Source organism: Coffea arabica, chromosome 2e, assembly GCF_036785885.1.
Source record: "Coffea arabica cultivar ET-39 chromosome 2e, Coffea Arabica ET-39 HiFi, whole genome shotgun sequence".
NCBI classification, from domain to species: Eukaryota; Viridiplantae; Streptophyta; class Magnoliopsida; order Gentianales; family Rubiaceae; genus Coffea; species Coffea arabica.
Genome location: NC_092313.1, coordinates 72,992,643 through 73,010,457, shown reverse-complemented (window position 1 = coordinate 73,010,457; position 17,815 = coordinate 72,992,643). Strand labels below are relative to the sequence as shown.

The following is a 17,815-nucleotide window of genomic DNA, read 5'->3' as shown; positions in this document are numbered from 1 at the left end:
ATCACGAAAATTCCCAACTACTCCACAGAGGCAGCCAAAAATAATAGTAATAATAATAATAATAATAATTCTAGTCTGAAGATTCAAAAACATTAAACCTTCTCACAGACATCACAAGAGCTAGTCATTGACAACTATGTCATGATTTATGTCATTACAATAGATACAAGTGAAGCAGGTTGCCATCAGAAGCTCGCACAATTTTTTCCCACTTGAGTGTACACATGCATCTAGAAGAAGGATCAACATAATAACAATGTTGGACCTGCTTTAAACATGCTTCAATATAGCTCAATTATACTATACATACAAGATATAACCAGCATACCACAATTTTCATTGATCCAATCCAGTTGCCGTATCTTTCATACTCTGCAAATTGCATATGCCTTGAACAATCTGCTGTCAGCTGCCTGTCATTCGTTCTGTAAATTCTGTTGTATGTAGATTTTTTACCTTTAATTTAACTCCCAGGTTTAGGAGTTCAGGTGATAACTGGCTCATCCTTTTGGCTGCTCAAAAGTGTCCCCTTACTTCATTGTACCTTCTAATTCTTCCCAAAAAAGTAAGTATTATCTAAACCGTCTTCATTCAAGTCCCTTTTACCTTAAGCTCCAGTGCATGATGTAAAAGGCCACATCGCAAGCTTGTAGCTCTTAATTAATTTCACGTAAACTATCAGCAAGCATACCTATCATTATCAGTTTCCACGACATAATTATCTTATCCGGGACGAATGAACCAAAAGCCTTTATGCCTTGTACAACAGTAATTTCCAGACGTTCCAAGTACAGATGACTTTCCAAAAGAATCTCTTTCCAAAGAGCTCCTACAACTTTCCCATCTAGCAACTTCCTTCAAAATTCAGTACATTTGTAATAGAGCATGAGTTGATGAGAAACATCCCCGCAAAGAACGTATACAACAAAGAAGCATCCGAAAAACAACTTGACAGTATCCACTGAAGTGTCATAATCAGGACCTGGCACCGACACCAGCCCAGCTCACAACTGGTTTCCAATTTTCCCAAATTTACATCCTGCGTGAATTCGTTAAACTCTGGCCAACCAGAGCTACCATTGTCCCAAAATCTACAGAAACACGCAAACCATGTCCAGATATGAACTAAACATCGACCCAGTCGTCTATCCTTTAATTAAACTTAAACGCAGCTACTCAAAACATCCAAGTATTCTTTAGGAAGGTGGGAGGTGGACCACATAGAGCCTATTTATAACTCCAAACCACCATTTTGAAGACATAAATCCATCACCATCCTCAGGCTCTATCCCCTCCCATAACTAGTTTAACATGAAATTATGAAGCAGCGGCCACCCCTGTTTCAGGGTAGGTCTCTGCAAGAACAATCTTAATCGGTTGCCATCCTGATTGATGATGCATAATCCATCTTTTCATGTATATTACCATGTTTAAGATCTGCAGAATTTCTCCCAATGTAAGATCTTTTAAGCATGTTCTCTTTATGACAGTAGCTGCTTCATACCTATCCAACACATCACAAGGTTCAAAGGATACGAGAAGTGTCAGTGAGCTTAAAACAATTGATGAAGAAAATAAAAAAGAAAAGGAAAGAAGAAAAGTTTCAAAACCTAAATTACAAAATGGTGATGGTTATGATGATGGTGATGATAAAAACAACAATAATAGCAACTATTAAAAAAAGGGTAAATCTGTCGCAAACCTGCACTGAGTAGCTAGTATTGCAGTTCGTCCAGAAGATGATGACAGAAATTTCTGGATTTCATCCCAAGTTGTTTTTGGATATTGCTTTATATTAGTATCCCCGAGGTTTATACAGTTCCATAGTCTCTCATTCTTACCAACATACAGCTGCACAGCACCTAAGGTCTGCTTAACTACCAGCTGCTGCTCAACAGCACACTCAAGAGCCTTCTTAACATCAGTGTTGCGATGTTTGGGATCTCCATAACGAATGCAATTGGAAATGTGCTCTTCAGTAGGCAAAAGCTTCTCATTTTTTAGTGTGTTCAATGCAAGTAAAACTACCCCCATAAGGCCTTGAATATATTCAGAAGGTTTAGGACATCCTGGAGTTCCCCAAACACCACTCTCAGATATAGAGACACTAGTGTTACCAACTTCTGGGGCAGGTGGTGGTGGAATCTGTTGACTAGGGCTTGGATACCTATTTCCAACTAATTCATGGGGCGCCGGTGGTTTCTTCTGCAAATTTTGCCCTTTCTGAGGCCTGTATGAATTGGCATAGTTGGTAGGTTCTGTCATAGATGTTTGTCTAAGCTCTCCTCCATTCCAAGTAGAAGGCTTGTGGTTGTTAGGGTATTCAGAAATGTTTATCTTACCAATATCAGGCACAGATGTAAAGGGTCCCGAGGTAAAGCTCAATGCATCAGGTCGGGGAGGACCAGGAGGCATTGTATGTGAAGGATACTGGATATGAGAGTTAGGCGGTAAAAAGTTACCAGGAGGCAATGCAAGCTGAGAAGGAAGGTTGTTCGGCCTAACTGGAATAGGATAGTGAATTTGTTGAGAGCTATGAGGAATACTGATATTATTTGGAAAAGGATCTGGATTAATCAAACTAGGGGAGGGTCCACTAAATGGAACCTTGGGATTCTGAGTAGCAGAAAACTCATGCAAATCATTAAAGTGTTTAGGAAGCCCATATCCTGATCTTTGCGGGTTTCCATTGTCAAGGTCATCTTGTGTGCTTGAAGTTCTTGGCATAATTGGTTGAGTCAAGTTTCTCCGAATTTGTCTTCCTTTGTTTTTTATATCTGTTCCCCTTCCCATATTTGGGAACCTCTGATTTCCCAAATGGGGACTATCATAAAATGAATCTGGGGGTTGATTTATCTGAATCGAATCAGAAACTGGAACATGTAATTTGTCACCATTGGAAGAAAACCCAAAGCTGTTATTCACAAATTGGGATGCTTCACTACTAGTAAGTGGAGGTCCTCCAGCCACAAGACTTGTCCAGAGCCATACACTTTTTGCTGCAGCTAGAAGAGGAACAGATGCTTTTTGAGGTTGTGCCAAAAGTATATTATATCTCCGCATGCGCAATTGGTGAAGTGCGTTCGAAAAATCTCGATCACCAGAAATCAACAAATAATTGGCAGGTGCAGGATTGTCAACTGCCCAGAATAACATGTCGACCAGTATCTTCTTATCACTTGCATCTTTAACCCCTATTCAAATGAAACCGAAATTAGATCTATTCCATTCTAGATCACAAAATACAAGAGGAAATATCTAACACGAGGCATATAACAGTGCTCAATCAGCAAGAATGACCCAAGATTCTCTCCCTTCCAAGTTTTCACAAGCAGCTTATTCAGTTTTCTTTTCTTATTTTCTTATTCAGTTTTCTAATCATGCAAACACTGTGTTGAAACAGCAAAGGTATTGATCAGGGTGACCAGAAAATTTTTTTTCTGTATGAAAAGAGAATCATCCAACAGCCAGAAAGGTATCCTTGTCTATTCGAACTTCGAAGCACAATGAAACATCTTGCCTGAAGAACTGACACTTGAGAAGGTAATGATAGTGCAAATTTTTCAGTAACAGACAACCAGTACAAGGTACTACAATAATAAATCAACTTATCAAAGTAGACATTAAACACTTAAATCTCAATGCAAAAGGCAAATCCACCACACAAACCCCAAAGTAACAAGCTTAACGAAAACCATGCTGTAAAAATAGCATGACCGATATTACAGCAAAATTAGCAGCCCCCTTTGCTCTTCCCAAATTTCCTCCTGTAAGAAAAGCAAGATCTATCCACAACTATTACTTATAACACACATTCCGACCAATTAATCAGATCAGAAAAACAGATCCAACTGATCACCGTACACCGACTCCTCGTCCTGTCCCCCAAACTCGACATCAACAAGCAAGCAAGAAAAAAGAATCAGACTGAGACTAAATCTAGCCACAGAAACCCACTTCAAAAATCCCAAAAAAGTTATAAACTTTACCAGAGTCACACAAAGCAACAAACCACCAAAAAACCCATAATTCCCTTAAAAATAAACAAAACCCACCAAAATTTTCATCAAAATCTAGACTTTCCACCAAAACCACAATTCCATATACCTGCAGGGACGTGATTGAGAGCAATCCCAGTACTATTTAGAGCCTGCTGGATAGAAGATCCAATTCTAGTAGTATCACCATAAGCAGATATCGAAACCGGCCCACAATAATTCATCTTGACTAAGGCAGAGCTTATATTCTGAGCGATCATGTGGGGTTCGCATCCTTTAGGCACATGACAATTCTCTATATCCCACCAAACCGATATCTTCGCCGCGGCATACTGCGGCTCCGCCACCCCCGGCTGCTCTGCCCCGACGTTTCCTCCTGCCCCGCCCATTATTAAACAAAACCCAGATTCTAATTTACAAAACAATTGTTGTCTGATTGTGGGCAAAGATTGATGGGCTTTCCTTTATCTTGGATGGCAGAATTATTCAATTAGCAGATCAGATTTTGGTTGGGTAAAGTCCTAATTGAATTGGTTAATGGGAGGGGAGAAAGTGGCTAGAGGAAATAATTTGGAGTGGTGGTGACTCCTGAAGGGTTAAGAAGCAAGGTGATGGGATGGTGGGGTGAGAGTTGTTGGGATTGACGTAGGAAGACTGGCATGGTCATGGTCTGGTGTTCAGAAGATTTAGAGATTGCAAACCATTCTACACTCCTCACAATGGTTTTCCACTTTTTTTCTTTTCCACCACTCTGTAATAGTACTAACTAATAATTACGCCACAGTTTTTCCTATTTTCAAAATTGACTTTACCTTCGAATTTTTGGAGATAGTCACACTTTATTCTACAAGTTTACACGAATATACTCTTAGAGACCTGCAAATTGTTTAAATTACTAAGAAGTTAAAATTTTTTTTTAGAAAAAAGAACCAATGCAATGAATAATGATTGACGAACAATGACAATAATAGTATCTACGAATTATCAGTGAAGAGTCCATTTAGATGGTGATTTTGTAACTTGTTTCTACAAAAATCATGTAGCATCTTTATTAACAGTTATTTCTGTGAGATCGAATCATCAAAACGTAGATGAAAAGCGTGTTTATATTTTTTTTTTGAAAACGTACTTTTGGTAAAACAAATACAAGCAAAGAGATAAGTTGTCATAAATAATTTGCTCGGAGGTAACCTATGTCACGATAAAAAACTCGCGTGTTGTGCATGTTATTTGAACAAATTATGTTAAGCAAATACAAAATGTACTCCACAAATCACTATGAGAAAAATAACTCTTGGAAATAGTTTAGCTAGACATTGAGTGTGTTTGGATTGTAAGTTATTTGAAATATTTTTACTGTAGCACTTTTTGTGATGTGATGTATGTGAGATAAAAAGGTAATTGGGAAGATAAAAAGGTGTATTGGAAATTGTAATGGTGATGTCAGCAAATATATTTGGCCAAATAATTGGCTGTCCAAACACACCCATTATTAACAGAAAATTTTTTATTGCAACTTTGATTTTACATCATTTGTGGCCAACCTGCAAGTATTTTAGCCATTAACAAATGATATGTGGTTTTAGGTTGTGTAAACCATACTATTTTAAGTAAAGTTTATGTATGTGTTCTAATTACTTAAATGAAAACAACAATTATTATCTTATACCAACTTTGTTATTGTTTATTCTGTCTAAACATTTACATTCCTTTTCATTTTTACATTCACAATCCTTAGCTCGGTTTTTGTAAGTCAAATATATTATTTGCATGCTTAAATATTTAGAAAAAGTTAAGTACAGACACTTCATAATAAGGAATATATATGGCTCATGCATAATATTCAAGTAGTAAGATAACTCACAAAAATGAAATTAAAAGAGAAAATTTGGTTAAAAAAGTAATTATTTCTGACATTGGAAAAAATGGTTAGATTTTCAACAAAATTCGCTTATCTCTTGTTGTTTGAAAATACAAATATTTTTAAGTTAAGGAGACAGAGTGCATATTTCTGAAATTTAAAGTGGTACAATGTGTCCTTTCTAAAATCTTGGGGGATTTGTTGTAATTAACCCTACTATGTTTGACACGATTTGACTTAAGATGGAATATGGACCATCCAGTGCCTACTTGCAGAAGAGTTTTCATTTTGGTAATAACATACAAAAGAGAGTTTCCCTTTTTTTTAAGAAAAAAAATAATTCTTGAGGTTGCCTTGCAAAAGAGTGTTAGGCCTGTTTGATAATGCAGTTTAGCACTTAAACTTAATAAATTCAAATATTAATATGTTCAAATGCGTTTGATAATAAAAAAATAGAACATCTTAATTAATTAAATGACATTGAATTTTTTAGTCAAAACATTATCTAAACAATAAGTGATCAACTGTTCATTTATCATTTAATGTGATATACACTCAAATATATCAAATTTAGTACCTAACAATTTAATAACTTAATAGATTCAATTTTCAATTTTCAGTTTTATCAAACACACCTTTAGTTTTAAGTGAGAAATGTGCAGATCAAAGAAAGCCACTAGTAATTCTCTAGATGTGAAATTTTTGCACTTAGGGACTTGTACTTGTCCCTAAAGAGATGTCATAAAATTAAACAAGCTACATACAATCTCTAAAATGTTTTACATCACAAGCTTGAGAGTAATGATGCGTTTACAATTGTACTCACAACTTGATATCATTAGCAATCAAAATTGAAATGGATCACAAATCGCTCCTTATCATATGTAGTTGGACAATGAATATCCTTCCTCCATGTAATTAGAGCTGTAAACGAACCGAATCGAACCGAGTATCTCATGTTTGAGCTCTGTTCGTTAAGCAGTTCGAACAACGTTCGTGTTCGTTCGTTAATTTTCGAACTCCAAACATGTGTTCGTGTTCGGTTCGTTAAGTAAAATTCATGTTCGAGTTCGAGTTCGAGTTCGGCTCGTTTAACATAAACGAGCCGTTCGTGAACATGTTCGAAATGGTCGAATCCAAATTATTTTATGCCTTAAATATGCCATGCAAATTATTAATCATTCTAAAAAATAATTAAAGCACTAAGTGACTAAATTCTATTATTCATTAACTATATAACTAACATTAACATAAAAACAATAAATAAAACAAAGAAATTTGCCCTTTAAATATAAAAGTCCAGCCATAAAATTAACCCTAAAATTTGTTAAATGATAATTATGTCTATGTTCGCGAACGTTCGTTAAAACTCGCGAACATGTTCGTGTTCGCGAACGTTCGTTTAGCATGTTCGCGAATGTTCGTTAAAACTCGCGAACATGCTCGTGTTCGCTCGATTATTAATCGAACAAAAAAATTCGTTCGAACTCGATTCGTTTAAAATTTCGAACGAGCCTTTCACGAACACGAACGAGCCGAAACGAACCGAGCTACCGAACAGCTCGGTTCGTTTAACAGCTCTACATGTAATCCACTAGCACCCACCACTAAAGAATCTAATTGTCAATCTTCTTTATTTGGCACAAAAAGGAATTTGGTGGGAAAAGGGGAAAAGAAAATAAAGGCCAGTGGGGAATTAAATTCTTTCTCTATCAATAGCGTTGCATGCTTTATTTTTAACCTCATTGATGTTCAACTCAGCCTGTAAAGTCAACCTCGATGTTATGATCAAGCTTATCAGTGAACCATACCAAGTCCAAGAACATAACGAAAGGGAAATACTCAATTTTCTTTTTGCCTTAATATGACATTTATTGAATGAGGAGGAGAAGGTTGAGGATAGGAGGTGATAAGGTTTCGACCTTCGACACAAATGGATTTGTTTGGATAGTGGGTTATTTCCTCAAATATATTTGCTTACATCATTATTACAATTTTCAATACAGCTTTTTATCTTTCTAAGTATCTTTTTATTTCACATACATCACATCACAAAAAGTGCTACAGTAAAAATATCTTAAATAACTCACTATCTCAAATGATTGTCAGCAGTCGTACGGTCTTGTTTGGATTGTAGTTTCTTAAGAAAAAACGTTTAACGTTTCTCAAGAATAAATTTTTTATTTCATATGTATTAGCTACTGAAAAATTACAATGAAGTCATTATCAAATTTATTGTCTTCATCGTAGACCACCGTTGCCCGGAAAGTTCCACTTTCACTAACTTTCCTTGTCAGATGACTCAGATCATGCACAAATTCCTTGTTTGCGCAGCAAACAAATGTGAAAGAAAAAAATATTGCATGTTGAACAGGTAGGGCAAAACCCTTTAGCAAGAAATGGCAAAATAATAATAATACAAGAATAAGGCAATCAAAAACTTGGGAGACTTAACTGCATCTTTTCCAATTAGGACAGCGAATAGAAAGCAAGAAAAACTAGAGCAGTTTTGTGTATGACTTCTACTACATTACTATTCCTTCCTTCTCATGGAAAGCGTCATACTTTATGTTTTAAAATATCTTAAAACATTTGTTATGTTAAAAAGCTCAAAATACCTTTTAATCTTTTTTTTAATATAACCATTCTTTTTAATTATATACATATTATCGTTCAAATTAAATTTTAAATTTATGGAGATAAAATTAGAAAGAAAAATATAAACATCATAATTAAATTATTATTTTTAAAAAGTTGAATTCTCCGATCAATATGACTAAATAATTGGGACGAAGTAAGTATTAAACATGTGCAATCAGCTGTCAACAAACTTCTTGGGTTTCTATGTCTGTTTGTAAACAAGGGAACTAGTACAACTAGTAGTAGTACTAACTGATATTTCCAAGACTGCCCACAATAATTTCTGGTAATAGTAGATTAAAATGTGATTCACGGGCATAGTACAGCACTACAGCGTCATTTGAATTGGACACAGACAAAAAGGCCAAAACGAAAAAGTAGTACAGAATTTTACTTTTACTTTTAGTGTACAGGCAAGTTAAGGAATACTTCACCATTGTTCGTCGGGTTAGCTGCGCTGTTGTCGAAGGCTTTACAGCTCCAGCTACCTTCCCGCTTCCTCACGCTTTCACCTTAGCTTCTTCGAGCAAAGATCAGTTGTTGGCGTGCTTTCGTTGGTTTATGCATGGGACGGGATTTGCTTATACACTCAACGAATACAAGAGACTTCCAAAAGTTTTCTTGAGGACTAGGAGAGTTTATAAATGTCTCCTTACCATAGAATAATTTTATTGAATTGCTAGTTTTAAGAGTTTTTATACGTCAAGAAAAATATAAAATTTTTTCTGCGAAAACCACAATCCAGACCAGGTGTCTATGGGATTGTGAAATATAAGCATAAGGCAATGAATTTTGTTTTGGATGCGAAAATCATTGAAAAGTAGTAAAGTCACAACGGTTAATAGTCATTTATGTGAATTTTTCTTACATAAGTACGATGCTGTAGATTTTGCACGCATGCAAATTTTGAGTACCGAAAATTTGATTGCATTAATACGCCCATATCTAAATTTGCCTTCTACATCAGAGTTTTCCCCTAAATCTCTAATTGTTTGGATTGGGTTTTATTTCCTCAAATTTATTTGCTTACATCATCATTACAATTTCCAATACACATTTTTATCTTCCCAATTACCTTTTTACCTCACATACATCACATCACAAAAAGTGTTACAGTAAAAATATCTCTAATAATTCACAATCCAAACAGACAATATTTTCTGAAGCTTTCTTTTTTTTTTTTTTTTATGAAAGATACAAATGTAACATGCACTATATATTGCTGTAATATAAGAATTTTTCTAATGAGTATTAATATAGGAATTTGATCGTGACAAAATAGGATTCAGATACACCACAATATCAACTTAACGAAAAATAGAAGTTAAGCTTGCATGTAAGCACAGTTATGAAATATAATCACACATGTAACAATAAATGTACATTACTTGGCCGACGAGACTTTAGTTCAGTGGCTAAGATTGAAATTCCATAATTTAAATGTCTCGAGTTCAAATCCTCTCCATTTTTTAGACATAATTTCTTCCTTGCTAGAAATTTTTGTTTTACAAAATATATTTATGATTTTGTAAGCTAGCCTGACAAAGGGAGGCTAGAATTTTATTCCTTAAATCTCATTCTATTCATTCTCTGTTAGAAAAATTTTAGAAAAAAGTACTTATAATTTTGTGACTAGGCCTTGCAAAGGTTTAAAGGCTAGGATTTAGGAGATGAACCAAGAGACATCACAATCACAAATCTATCAATAAAAGGAAAAGGATTCATCAAACCTAATTAATACCTATACAATATATAATAATATCAGAGGAATACTAATTAGGATAAACAATCCAAATTATTCCATGCTTCCTTCTTTTTTCTTTTCATTTTTTTTCCCATTTTTCTTCTTCATATTATATTACTTCAAATTGAGTGGCTGATTTCCTATGTTTTCTCAACCCAAATTAATTTATTCGCTGGGCTCTAAGTTTAGTTGGGCCAATGGACTGAGCTCTGGCGCACTGGCAAACCTGGGTCCAAAGGCTCAGCACGCCGTCCACGTGGCCGGATTTATCTTCCCCATGAAAATTTAAGATTTGCCGCGCTTACCTCATTCCCCCGCTATCTCCTGACCGACCTTCAGGCTCGGACTTTTGTCATTTCGACAAACCCGAGGCTCGGACTCTCCGAACCAACTCCTAGAAACATAACCGTCAAATCCGAACCTCAACCCTCATTATTACTCCCTGTCCAGTTGTCTTCTTCCCAGACCCATGTCGCTTAATATAAGCAACAATAATGTTAATCACTCAAGACCCCTTAATCACCCAAAAATCCTCGTCCCTCTAAGTCCATTCTTCGCCGTCCGATCTTTTGTCCCCGACTAATCAACGGCCGGTAAATCCCCTACGTTACATATTTATTACAATAATTGCAAGATTCCACCTTTACATCCCTATTATGAATCTTTTCAAAGTTCTCACTTTTCCCCTTGTTTGCATTGTTTTTTTTTCCTCAAAAAATGGAATACATTTTTCATAAATATATTTCACAGCTATATCAAATCGTTATAAAATAATTTTTTTATAAGAATTTCAAAAAAAGCAATGCAGTTGGAAATTTCTAACATTGCTAAGAATGAAATGAAATGATTGTGGGCGCATTTTGGACTTACACGCTATTTCCACCCTCATCAATACCACCTGTAAACTAATTATGCAATTGTGCCTTAATATTTATGTGAATTTTTAATCACTTCCAAATACAGTTAAAATGAAGTAATTAATTTAAATAGAAGTTAAAAGTCTATCTCAAAAAGTTTAAATTTGAATCTAACCCAACATTATAAAATTATGATCCTTTTGTGATAAAACACTGAATCGATTATTCATTTTGATTCCCTTTTGTTTTCCTTTGCCATCACATCCATCCACTTATTGTCCAACATTTTGTATAACATTTAAATTTTCGTAGGACTACTATAAGTAAGTTGAAAATTTAAAAAGCATTTATAAAAATAATTTGGAAAAACGACCCATTCCCAAAAGTTTCAATATAAACAAGATATACCGGCACCAAAGTAAGTTTGGGGTATGAAGTGCAAATTGCTTAAAGGTTAAGGGCGAAGCAGAGAATTAGCTCATAGTATCTCTACTTACACAACACATTTTTAAAAGCAGTGAATCCGGGCTTGTTTTTGTCTTGTGTGGTTACCTTCCTCGTTCGTCGTCTCTCTCTCTCTCTCTAAGTACATGTGTCTGCATCTATATGCTTGTATCACATGAAAGTTTGACTTAAAATTAAAAATGGTGTAGCTGAAAATCGAAGGATCAGAGTGGTAGTAGTGTGTATTTTCCGTGTTCTTTTCATTTATCCTCGTCTCCTCAACCATATAGATGTGAAAACTGCTATTATTTCTGCATGTAAGCTGTAGTCTTTCGTATCAAAAGAGGTTTCTTTATTTTCAGTTCAAAATCAATCTACAACTAAAAAAGGTAAGACTTTTGAGGCTTATACAATTATCTGTTCAAATACTTATCTTTTACCGTTCGTCTTTCCTTCTTGCTTTCCATCTGGGATTTGAGTTGAGTCCTATAGTTTCACACCCTTCAAGAAAAAAAAGTTTCAAATTTGAATCAACCTGAGTGTGGTATCTGTCAACGATGAGTAGCCCTGTAATTTATTTTCAAGAATAGTAATAATAGTGGTATATATGGTAGTGATTAATTAGCTGATTTAAAAGAATTTTCTTTAATTGTCAGCGAAATAAATGCTGGGTTGGCATACGTGTTCACATGAAGCGCCATGAAAGCATTCAACTCATAGCAAAGTGGGCTCATTTCTATTACGCAGAGTAGCAGAGGAGCATTAGAGTAGTTGTGTATGCAGTGATGTCATCAGTATCGACGGTGACGGAGAGGCCGTCGTCTTCCTCCTCGTCTACTTCCTCGGTGTCGTCGTTGTCGTCGTCGGTGGGACTGGGGGCTGGTGGTGGTGGTGGTGGAAGAGAAAGGGAGATAGATCCCTTGTTAAAAGATCTAAGTGAGAAGAAGCAGAGTTTCCGGAGGAACGTGGTGTCCTTGGCGGCTGAGCTGAAGGATGTCCGCAGCCGCCTTGCTTCTCAAGAACAGTCATTTGCTCGTGAATCCCTAACCCGCCAGGCATGTTCCGAAATGGAAAGATATATGAGTTTTTGACTTTTTGGAAGTGAAATAATGGGTGGGGCCTTAAGTTGATGATTGTGGTGAAAAGTTTTGGTTTTTATTATCGGGTTCTCGATTTGCTTAAAAATTTTGAGTTTCTTAATGGGTTTTTGTTTTTGCAAACGCGGATTGTTCTACTTACTGGGTTCTTGGTCTTGTGAAAAAGGGTTTGATTTTGCTATGGAGTTCTTGATTTTAGCCAAAAACTCGGCACAGTTGGTTTTGGAAAAGCTTCTGTTTTTATTAATGGTTTTTTGAATTGCAGGAAGCGGAGATTAAAGCAAAGAAAATGGAAGAGGAAATAAACAGACTACACAAGAGCTTGGAAGATAGAAATGGGCAGCTTCGTGCTTCTGCATCTACTTCTGAGAAAGTATTAGTTTCAATTCCACCTTTATGGTTATGCATGTGTTCGAAACAGATTGATTTTGTTTTATCTTCTATTATGGGTCTTCGGATTGCAAATCTGGTTTGTGATGATTTTAGTTTTTCCTGGTGATTTCACCGGATGGATCTGAAGGGAGGGATTGTTTTTCTTTAGCATTTTGTTTTTTCATAGTTTATTTTTGTTTTATGTTTGTGAGTAGATCCATTAGCATGACACCTGATACTCATCTTTTGAAGCTACTTTTTGGCTTTTCTTGTTTGTTATTATGGGGAAGTAGGAACAGGATTAACTATCAACTTCATTATTAAATGGTTGCCTTGCTTTACTTTTTTGCAGTTTGAATGGTTCAAAAAGTTTGTCCCTCTTATTTATATGAAATGGTTTGGGAAAGAGAATCTTTTAGTGTGAGATTAGGCCAATACAGCCATTTGCTAATATATTTGGCTTGGCAGTACACTGTCAATCTTAACATTGTTCAAATGTTTATGGGAGTATATGTTTGTTGTATCCTGTTTTTCCTGGTTCGCTTACTTTTAGTTTTTGAAAACTAGAGGGGTATACCCAAGCGAGAGTGATGTTACCATATGATTGACAGTATCATTTGTACTGGTTATGGTGGCAAAAGAACTTCGGTCCACACCTTTTGAAGTAGTTTGACCCTTAAAAGGTAAAATGTTAAACAACATTATTAGTTATGCCATACTCAGTTCTACTGGGGAGTGAAGGACAAAGCTAATTGAACTTAGAAAGAAACAGAGAAATTTTCAACGCTTTGTCTTTTTGGGATGGTATTTACTCCAAACTACAAGTGGAAAATTTTAAACTTCTTATTTATTTTCTAATTATTGTTTGTTTGTTCCTACTAGAATTTCTGGACAAGTGGGGGACTGAGTCTTCTCTTATGCACTAAAAACTATACAATAGCTGGAATCTGTGAAAACTGAATTTCATTTACATTGCCATATGGTAGAGATGATAAATTACGAGTTCCCTTATGTAAGGCGACATTCTTGTTCTGTAAATGCCCAGGGTACAATATCTTGTGTCTTTTCACAGCTTATATTATTCTTTTTTGCCTCCCTCCCCCCCCCCCCCCCTCTCTTTTCTGGTCACTAAGCTGAGAACATTAATCTTTGAATGCAATGCAGTACCTTAAGGAGTTGGATGATCTTCGATCACAGCTTTCAGCAACTCAAGCAACTGCAGCTACTAGTGCTGCATCTGCAGAGTCTGCGCAAATGCAGTGTTTGGTGCTTCTGAAAGAACTAGATGAGAAAAATAATTCTTTAAAGGAGCATGAAAGTCGTGTAAACAAATTGGGTGAGCAGTTAGATCACCTGCAGAAGGATCTTCAAGCAAGAGAATTTTCCCAAAAGCAACTGAAAGATGAAGTCATACGGGTCGAGCAGGATATCATGCAAGCTTTGGCCAAAGCTGGAGCAAATAAAGACTGCGAATTGAGGAGGATATTAGATGAGGTTTCTCCAAAAAATTTTGAGAAGATGAATAAGCTGTTGGCTGCAAAGGATGAAGAAATAGCCAAGCTGAGAGATGAGATCAGGATTATGTCTGCTCACTGGAAACTCAAAACTAAGGAATTGGAGTCCAAGGTTTGACCACCGCATTTTCTCTTATATGTTACTTTACCCACAATTCATAGTTCGTCAATAGCCTTGACATTATTGTTTCTTGCAATGTTGAGCAGTTAGAGAAGCATCGAAGGGCTGATCAGGAGTTGAAGAAGAGGGTGTTGAAGTTGGAGTTTTGTCTACAAGAAGCTCGTGCTCAAACTCGCAAGCTCCAAAGGGTAATTTCCTATCGTTCTCGATGCTTTGTAGTCTCTTGGTGTAATGGTGAGATATTGCCGCTATTCCTGTTCAAGTTTGAAGCAAACTTGGTTTTGACATTTGTTTTCCCAATTTGAAAGACAAGATAAAGAGACTTTTAGCGGTTCTTGAAGCCTGAGCAGCTAACATGGCAATAAGCTCCACTCCCCCCCCCCCACCTTTCCAAAAGTCCTGTAAAAGGAGAAAGCGATTCATACGTGATTCCTTCAGTTATTTGGCATGTTAACATGCATTTCTAATCATATTACCCTGCTATACAGATGGGAGAACGTAGGGACAGAGCCCTGAAAGAACTCAGAGATCAGTTGGCAACTAAGCAACAAAACATACCTGTGAGCATTGACAAGCAGAATTTTTGGGAAACCTCAGGGTTCAAAATCGTGGTATCGATGTCTATGCTGGTCTTAGTACTATTTTCAAAGCGGTAATGTTATAGCCTGCAGGCCCTGTACCGTTTTTAGAGCAGCAGTTACTAGTTAGGACTGTGTAAAAAACTTAGGCTTCTAGCAGATACTAGTTAGGACTCTGTAAAAATCTTAGGTTCCTAGAAGCCCAGCGGAAGAAATTTAGGCCTTAGGGAGGCGGTAGATCTTGTTTAAGAGGTAGTCTTTTGTATTTGTATGGCAAAATCCTCTTTTTCCAGCTGCAGAGATTGTAGTGGCGATAAAGTTTCAATGAATATCGCTACAATGCTTAGCTTTATCCATTTTTTGAAGCAGGTAAATGGTGCTAATTCCTGGGGGCTGCAAAGCATGATTATCAGCCGTATCTTCCCAATTGTGGAGCAAATTGCAGCAAATTGCTTGGGTAGTCACGGCTTAGTTTGGGAGTTTATGAAGGAAGAGAAAAGAAAAGAAAAGATAGCTTACGAAAGAAAGGAAGAGAAGGAAAAAGATGCATATTTCGTTTGGGAGTTTAATGAAAGAAAAGAAAAGAAATATCTTTCTCTTGTTTGAGAGTTAGAGAGATATGGAAAGAAAGGATTTTATGAGAACACAACTTTACATATTTGCCCTTTCTATTTGTAAATCAAAGTCCAAAAATTAGCTTTTTTGTTCCCATAAATAGAATATTTGGACAAGATAAATTTCTAAAACAATTGCATATGCATTCCCACAAGGTGAATAATACAACAAATTTCTTGCTGGATTTCGATTCTCTTGCATGCATGTAAATCGCCTCAAGTTTACCAGTAATTATTCGATTATCTCAATCTTTACTTCTTCACCACTTGATCCATCCTAATGTTTATAAAATTTTGGGTAAACAACAAAAAAGCCCCCTGTGGTTAAGCAATCATACATAAAAACCCCCTGTGGTTTAATATCATACCAATCGATACCCCGTGGTTTGAATTAACCTGAAAAGTGGACGGAAATCGTCAAATATTCGGCGTGTGTCTTAAACGAACTGCAAAGGCGCGTGCATATGCGAAAAACAGATTTCTACCACAAACTTTCACCTGATATGCCTATTTTAGCCTTCACTCTTTAATAATAAGAGACCAGCTTCCGTTTCTTCTGAGTCTTCATTCAATCTGTTTCCAGATTATTCAGTAACTACTGTAGACACCAAATTTTTAGTGTATTTTTATTTACTGTTATTTTTATTTTTCATGCTAGTTTTTATTTACTTTTAGTCTTTTATTTTTGTTTTAAGTCATTTTAGCATAGAATTTATTTAAAAAAAAAAAAAGGGGGAAACCCGCAAGCGGGTTTCAGGCTATTTAACAAATTACTTAAAAAAAAAAAAATTTTTACATGCAAGCTGCGTTGAGTTGCACATGCCCATCGGAGGGCCCTAGGATGCCCAGCAAACCTCCCCTCTCATCCTCACCCTTCAGGTGAGGGTTTGAGAGTATGTGTTTGATATAAATAGAACAGAAAAGCAGCTTTTAGTCATTTTACATAAGGGGGAAACCCGCAAGCGGGTTTCAGGCAGGCTATTAAAGAATGTGTCAAGTAATTTAAAGAATGTGTCAAGTTTGTCGAACTCTGTAGGTTTGAGATAATTGAATTCCGAATTTTTGTACCTACCTAAAGACAAAGTTTACATGGCCAGACTTGCAGAAGCTTCGGCAGTTTTAAACTTTACTATTACCAATCCTTACTTTGGACTGTTTTCAAGGCAATTTAAGGCTTATTATATACCCAGGATCGTAACTTGAGCAGGGACAAGCATGAAACCTCCTGGGGATGATGAATAAGGAGATCTCTAATTTTGTTTTTGAACATCAGCCTCCATTCAAAACAATACTTCTAGTATTACTATCTTTGTAATCATTTCAAAGAAACATGCATTATTACAATAAAAGAGGCTAACATATTGTTTATGGACTCTGTGTTTATCATTTTACACTTTGAAGCTTACACAGGCAAATAAACAAACAGAATGTATGCATTTAAATTTCATATTCATGTATCACCACCGAAACTTACATGTACCATAACCATGCAAGATATAATCACAAATCAATAATATAAAGATCAAGATTTCCCGCAGACAAGAATTTTATACAGAAAGTGAATAAAAAAATTTAGAATATAAACAATAACAATCTACACAAAAAAATGCTTTTTCCATAATTTTCTAAAGAAGATTGAGCAAAGAAAGAAAGAAAGAAGAGATTGAGTCAAAGAAATACCTGTTATTGAATTGTGGGTGTTGAACGGAAGAAAGCCAAGTGAATCCAGTTGGAAGTATTGAAAGTAAGAGCTGAGAAAAAAATGAATCGGTGGTTTTACAAATGAACTTTAGGATATATTGGGAATAATAAATTTTTGTATCAGCTTTTAAGGGACAAAAATGTCATATTAAAAATACCTTTTGCCGCCTAACAAGTTTCCGTCCATTTCTTCCCATTTTTGGGCGGAAAAATTTTCACCAATTGGAAGGGATCCTATCCGTTCATTTCCCTTCTTTTCTGTCCATATTAAAAC

The 17,815-nt window shown here is 35.9% G+C and overlaps 2 protein-coding genes and 1 long non-coding RNA gene across 3 annotated transcripts; 1 reads left to right on the top strand and 2 right to left on the bottom strand.

Moving 5' to 3' along the window:
* Positions 1-41: 41 nt before the first annotated feature.
* LOC113733029 (uncharacterized) lies at positions 42-4,739 on the bottom strand. Its single transcript, XM_027259144.2, has 3 exons — positions 4,108-4,739; positions 1,703-3,194; positions 42-1,504 (listed from the first exon to the last, which is right to left on the bottom strand). Exons 1-3 carry the CDS (start codon positions 4,385-4,387, stop codon positions 1,318-1,320), a joined length of 1,959 nt encoding a protein of 652 aa, XP_027114945.1. The 5' UTR covers positions 4,388-4,739; the 3' UTR covers positions 42-1,317.
* Positions 4,740-12,329: 7,590 nt separating this feature from the next.
* On the top strand, positions 12,330-15,582 carry LOC113733026 (nuclear envelope-associated protein 2). The gene is made up of 5 exons (XM_027259140.2): positions 12,330-12,599; positions 12,907-13,014; positions 14,178-14,639; positions 14,735-14,836; positions 15,137-15,582. The coding sequence occupies exons 1-5, from the start codon at positions 12,330-12,332 to the stop codon at positions 15,302-15,304; spliced, it is 1,110 nt and encodes a 369-aa protein (XP_027114941.1). The 3' UTR covers positions 15,305-15,582.
* On the bottom strand, positions 12,433-17,815 carry LOC140037072 (uncharacterized). Its single transcript, XR_011841000.1, has 3 exons — positions 17,700-17,815; positions 17,521-17,591; positions 12,433-15,047 (listed from the first exon to the last, which is right to left on the bottom strand). It is a non-coding gene; the product is annotated as an uncharacterized lncRNA (long non-coding RNA).

Bases quoted from the DNA above. Each gene is read 5' to 3' on its own strand.
- LOC113733029 (XM_027259144.2), bottom strand. From the start codon at position 4,387: ATGGGCGGGGCAGGAGGAAACGTCGGGGCAGAGCAGCCGGGGGTGGCG. The intron at 3,195-4,107 runs GTATATGGAATT...TCATTTGAATAG, and splicing joins TCTCAATCACGTCCCTGCAG to GGGTTAAAGATGCAAGTGAT. The intron at 1,505-1,702 runs GTTTGCGACAGA...TGTGTTGGATAG, and splicing joins ATACTAGCTACTCAGTGCAG to GTATGAAGCAGCTACTGTCA.
- LOC113733026 (XM_027259140.2), top strand. From the start codon at position 12,330: ATGTCATCAGTATCGACGGTGACGGAGAGGCCGTCGTCTTCCTCCTCG. The intron at 14,640-14,734 runs GTTTGACCACCG...AATGTTGAGCAG, and splicing joins CTAAGGAATTGGAGTCCAAG to TTAGAGAAGCATCGAAGGGC. The intron at 14,837-15,136 runs GTAATTTCCTAT...CCTGCTATACAG, and splicing joins AAACTCGCAAGCTCCAAAGG to ATGGGAGAACGTAGGGACAG.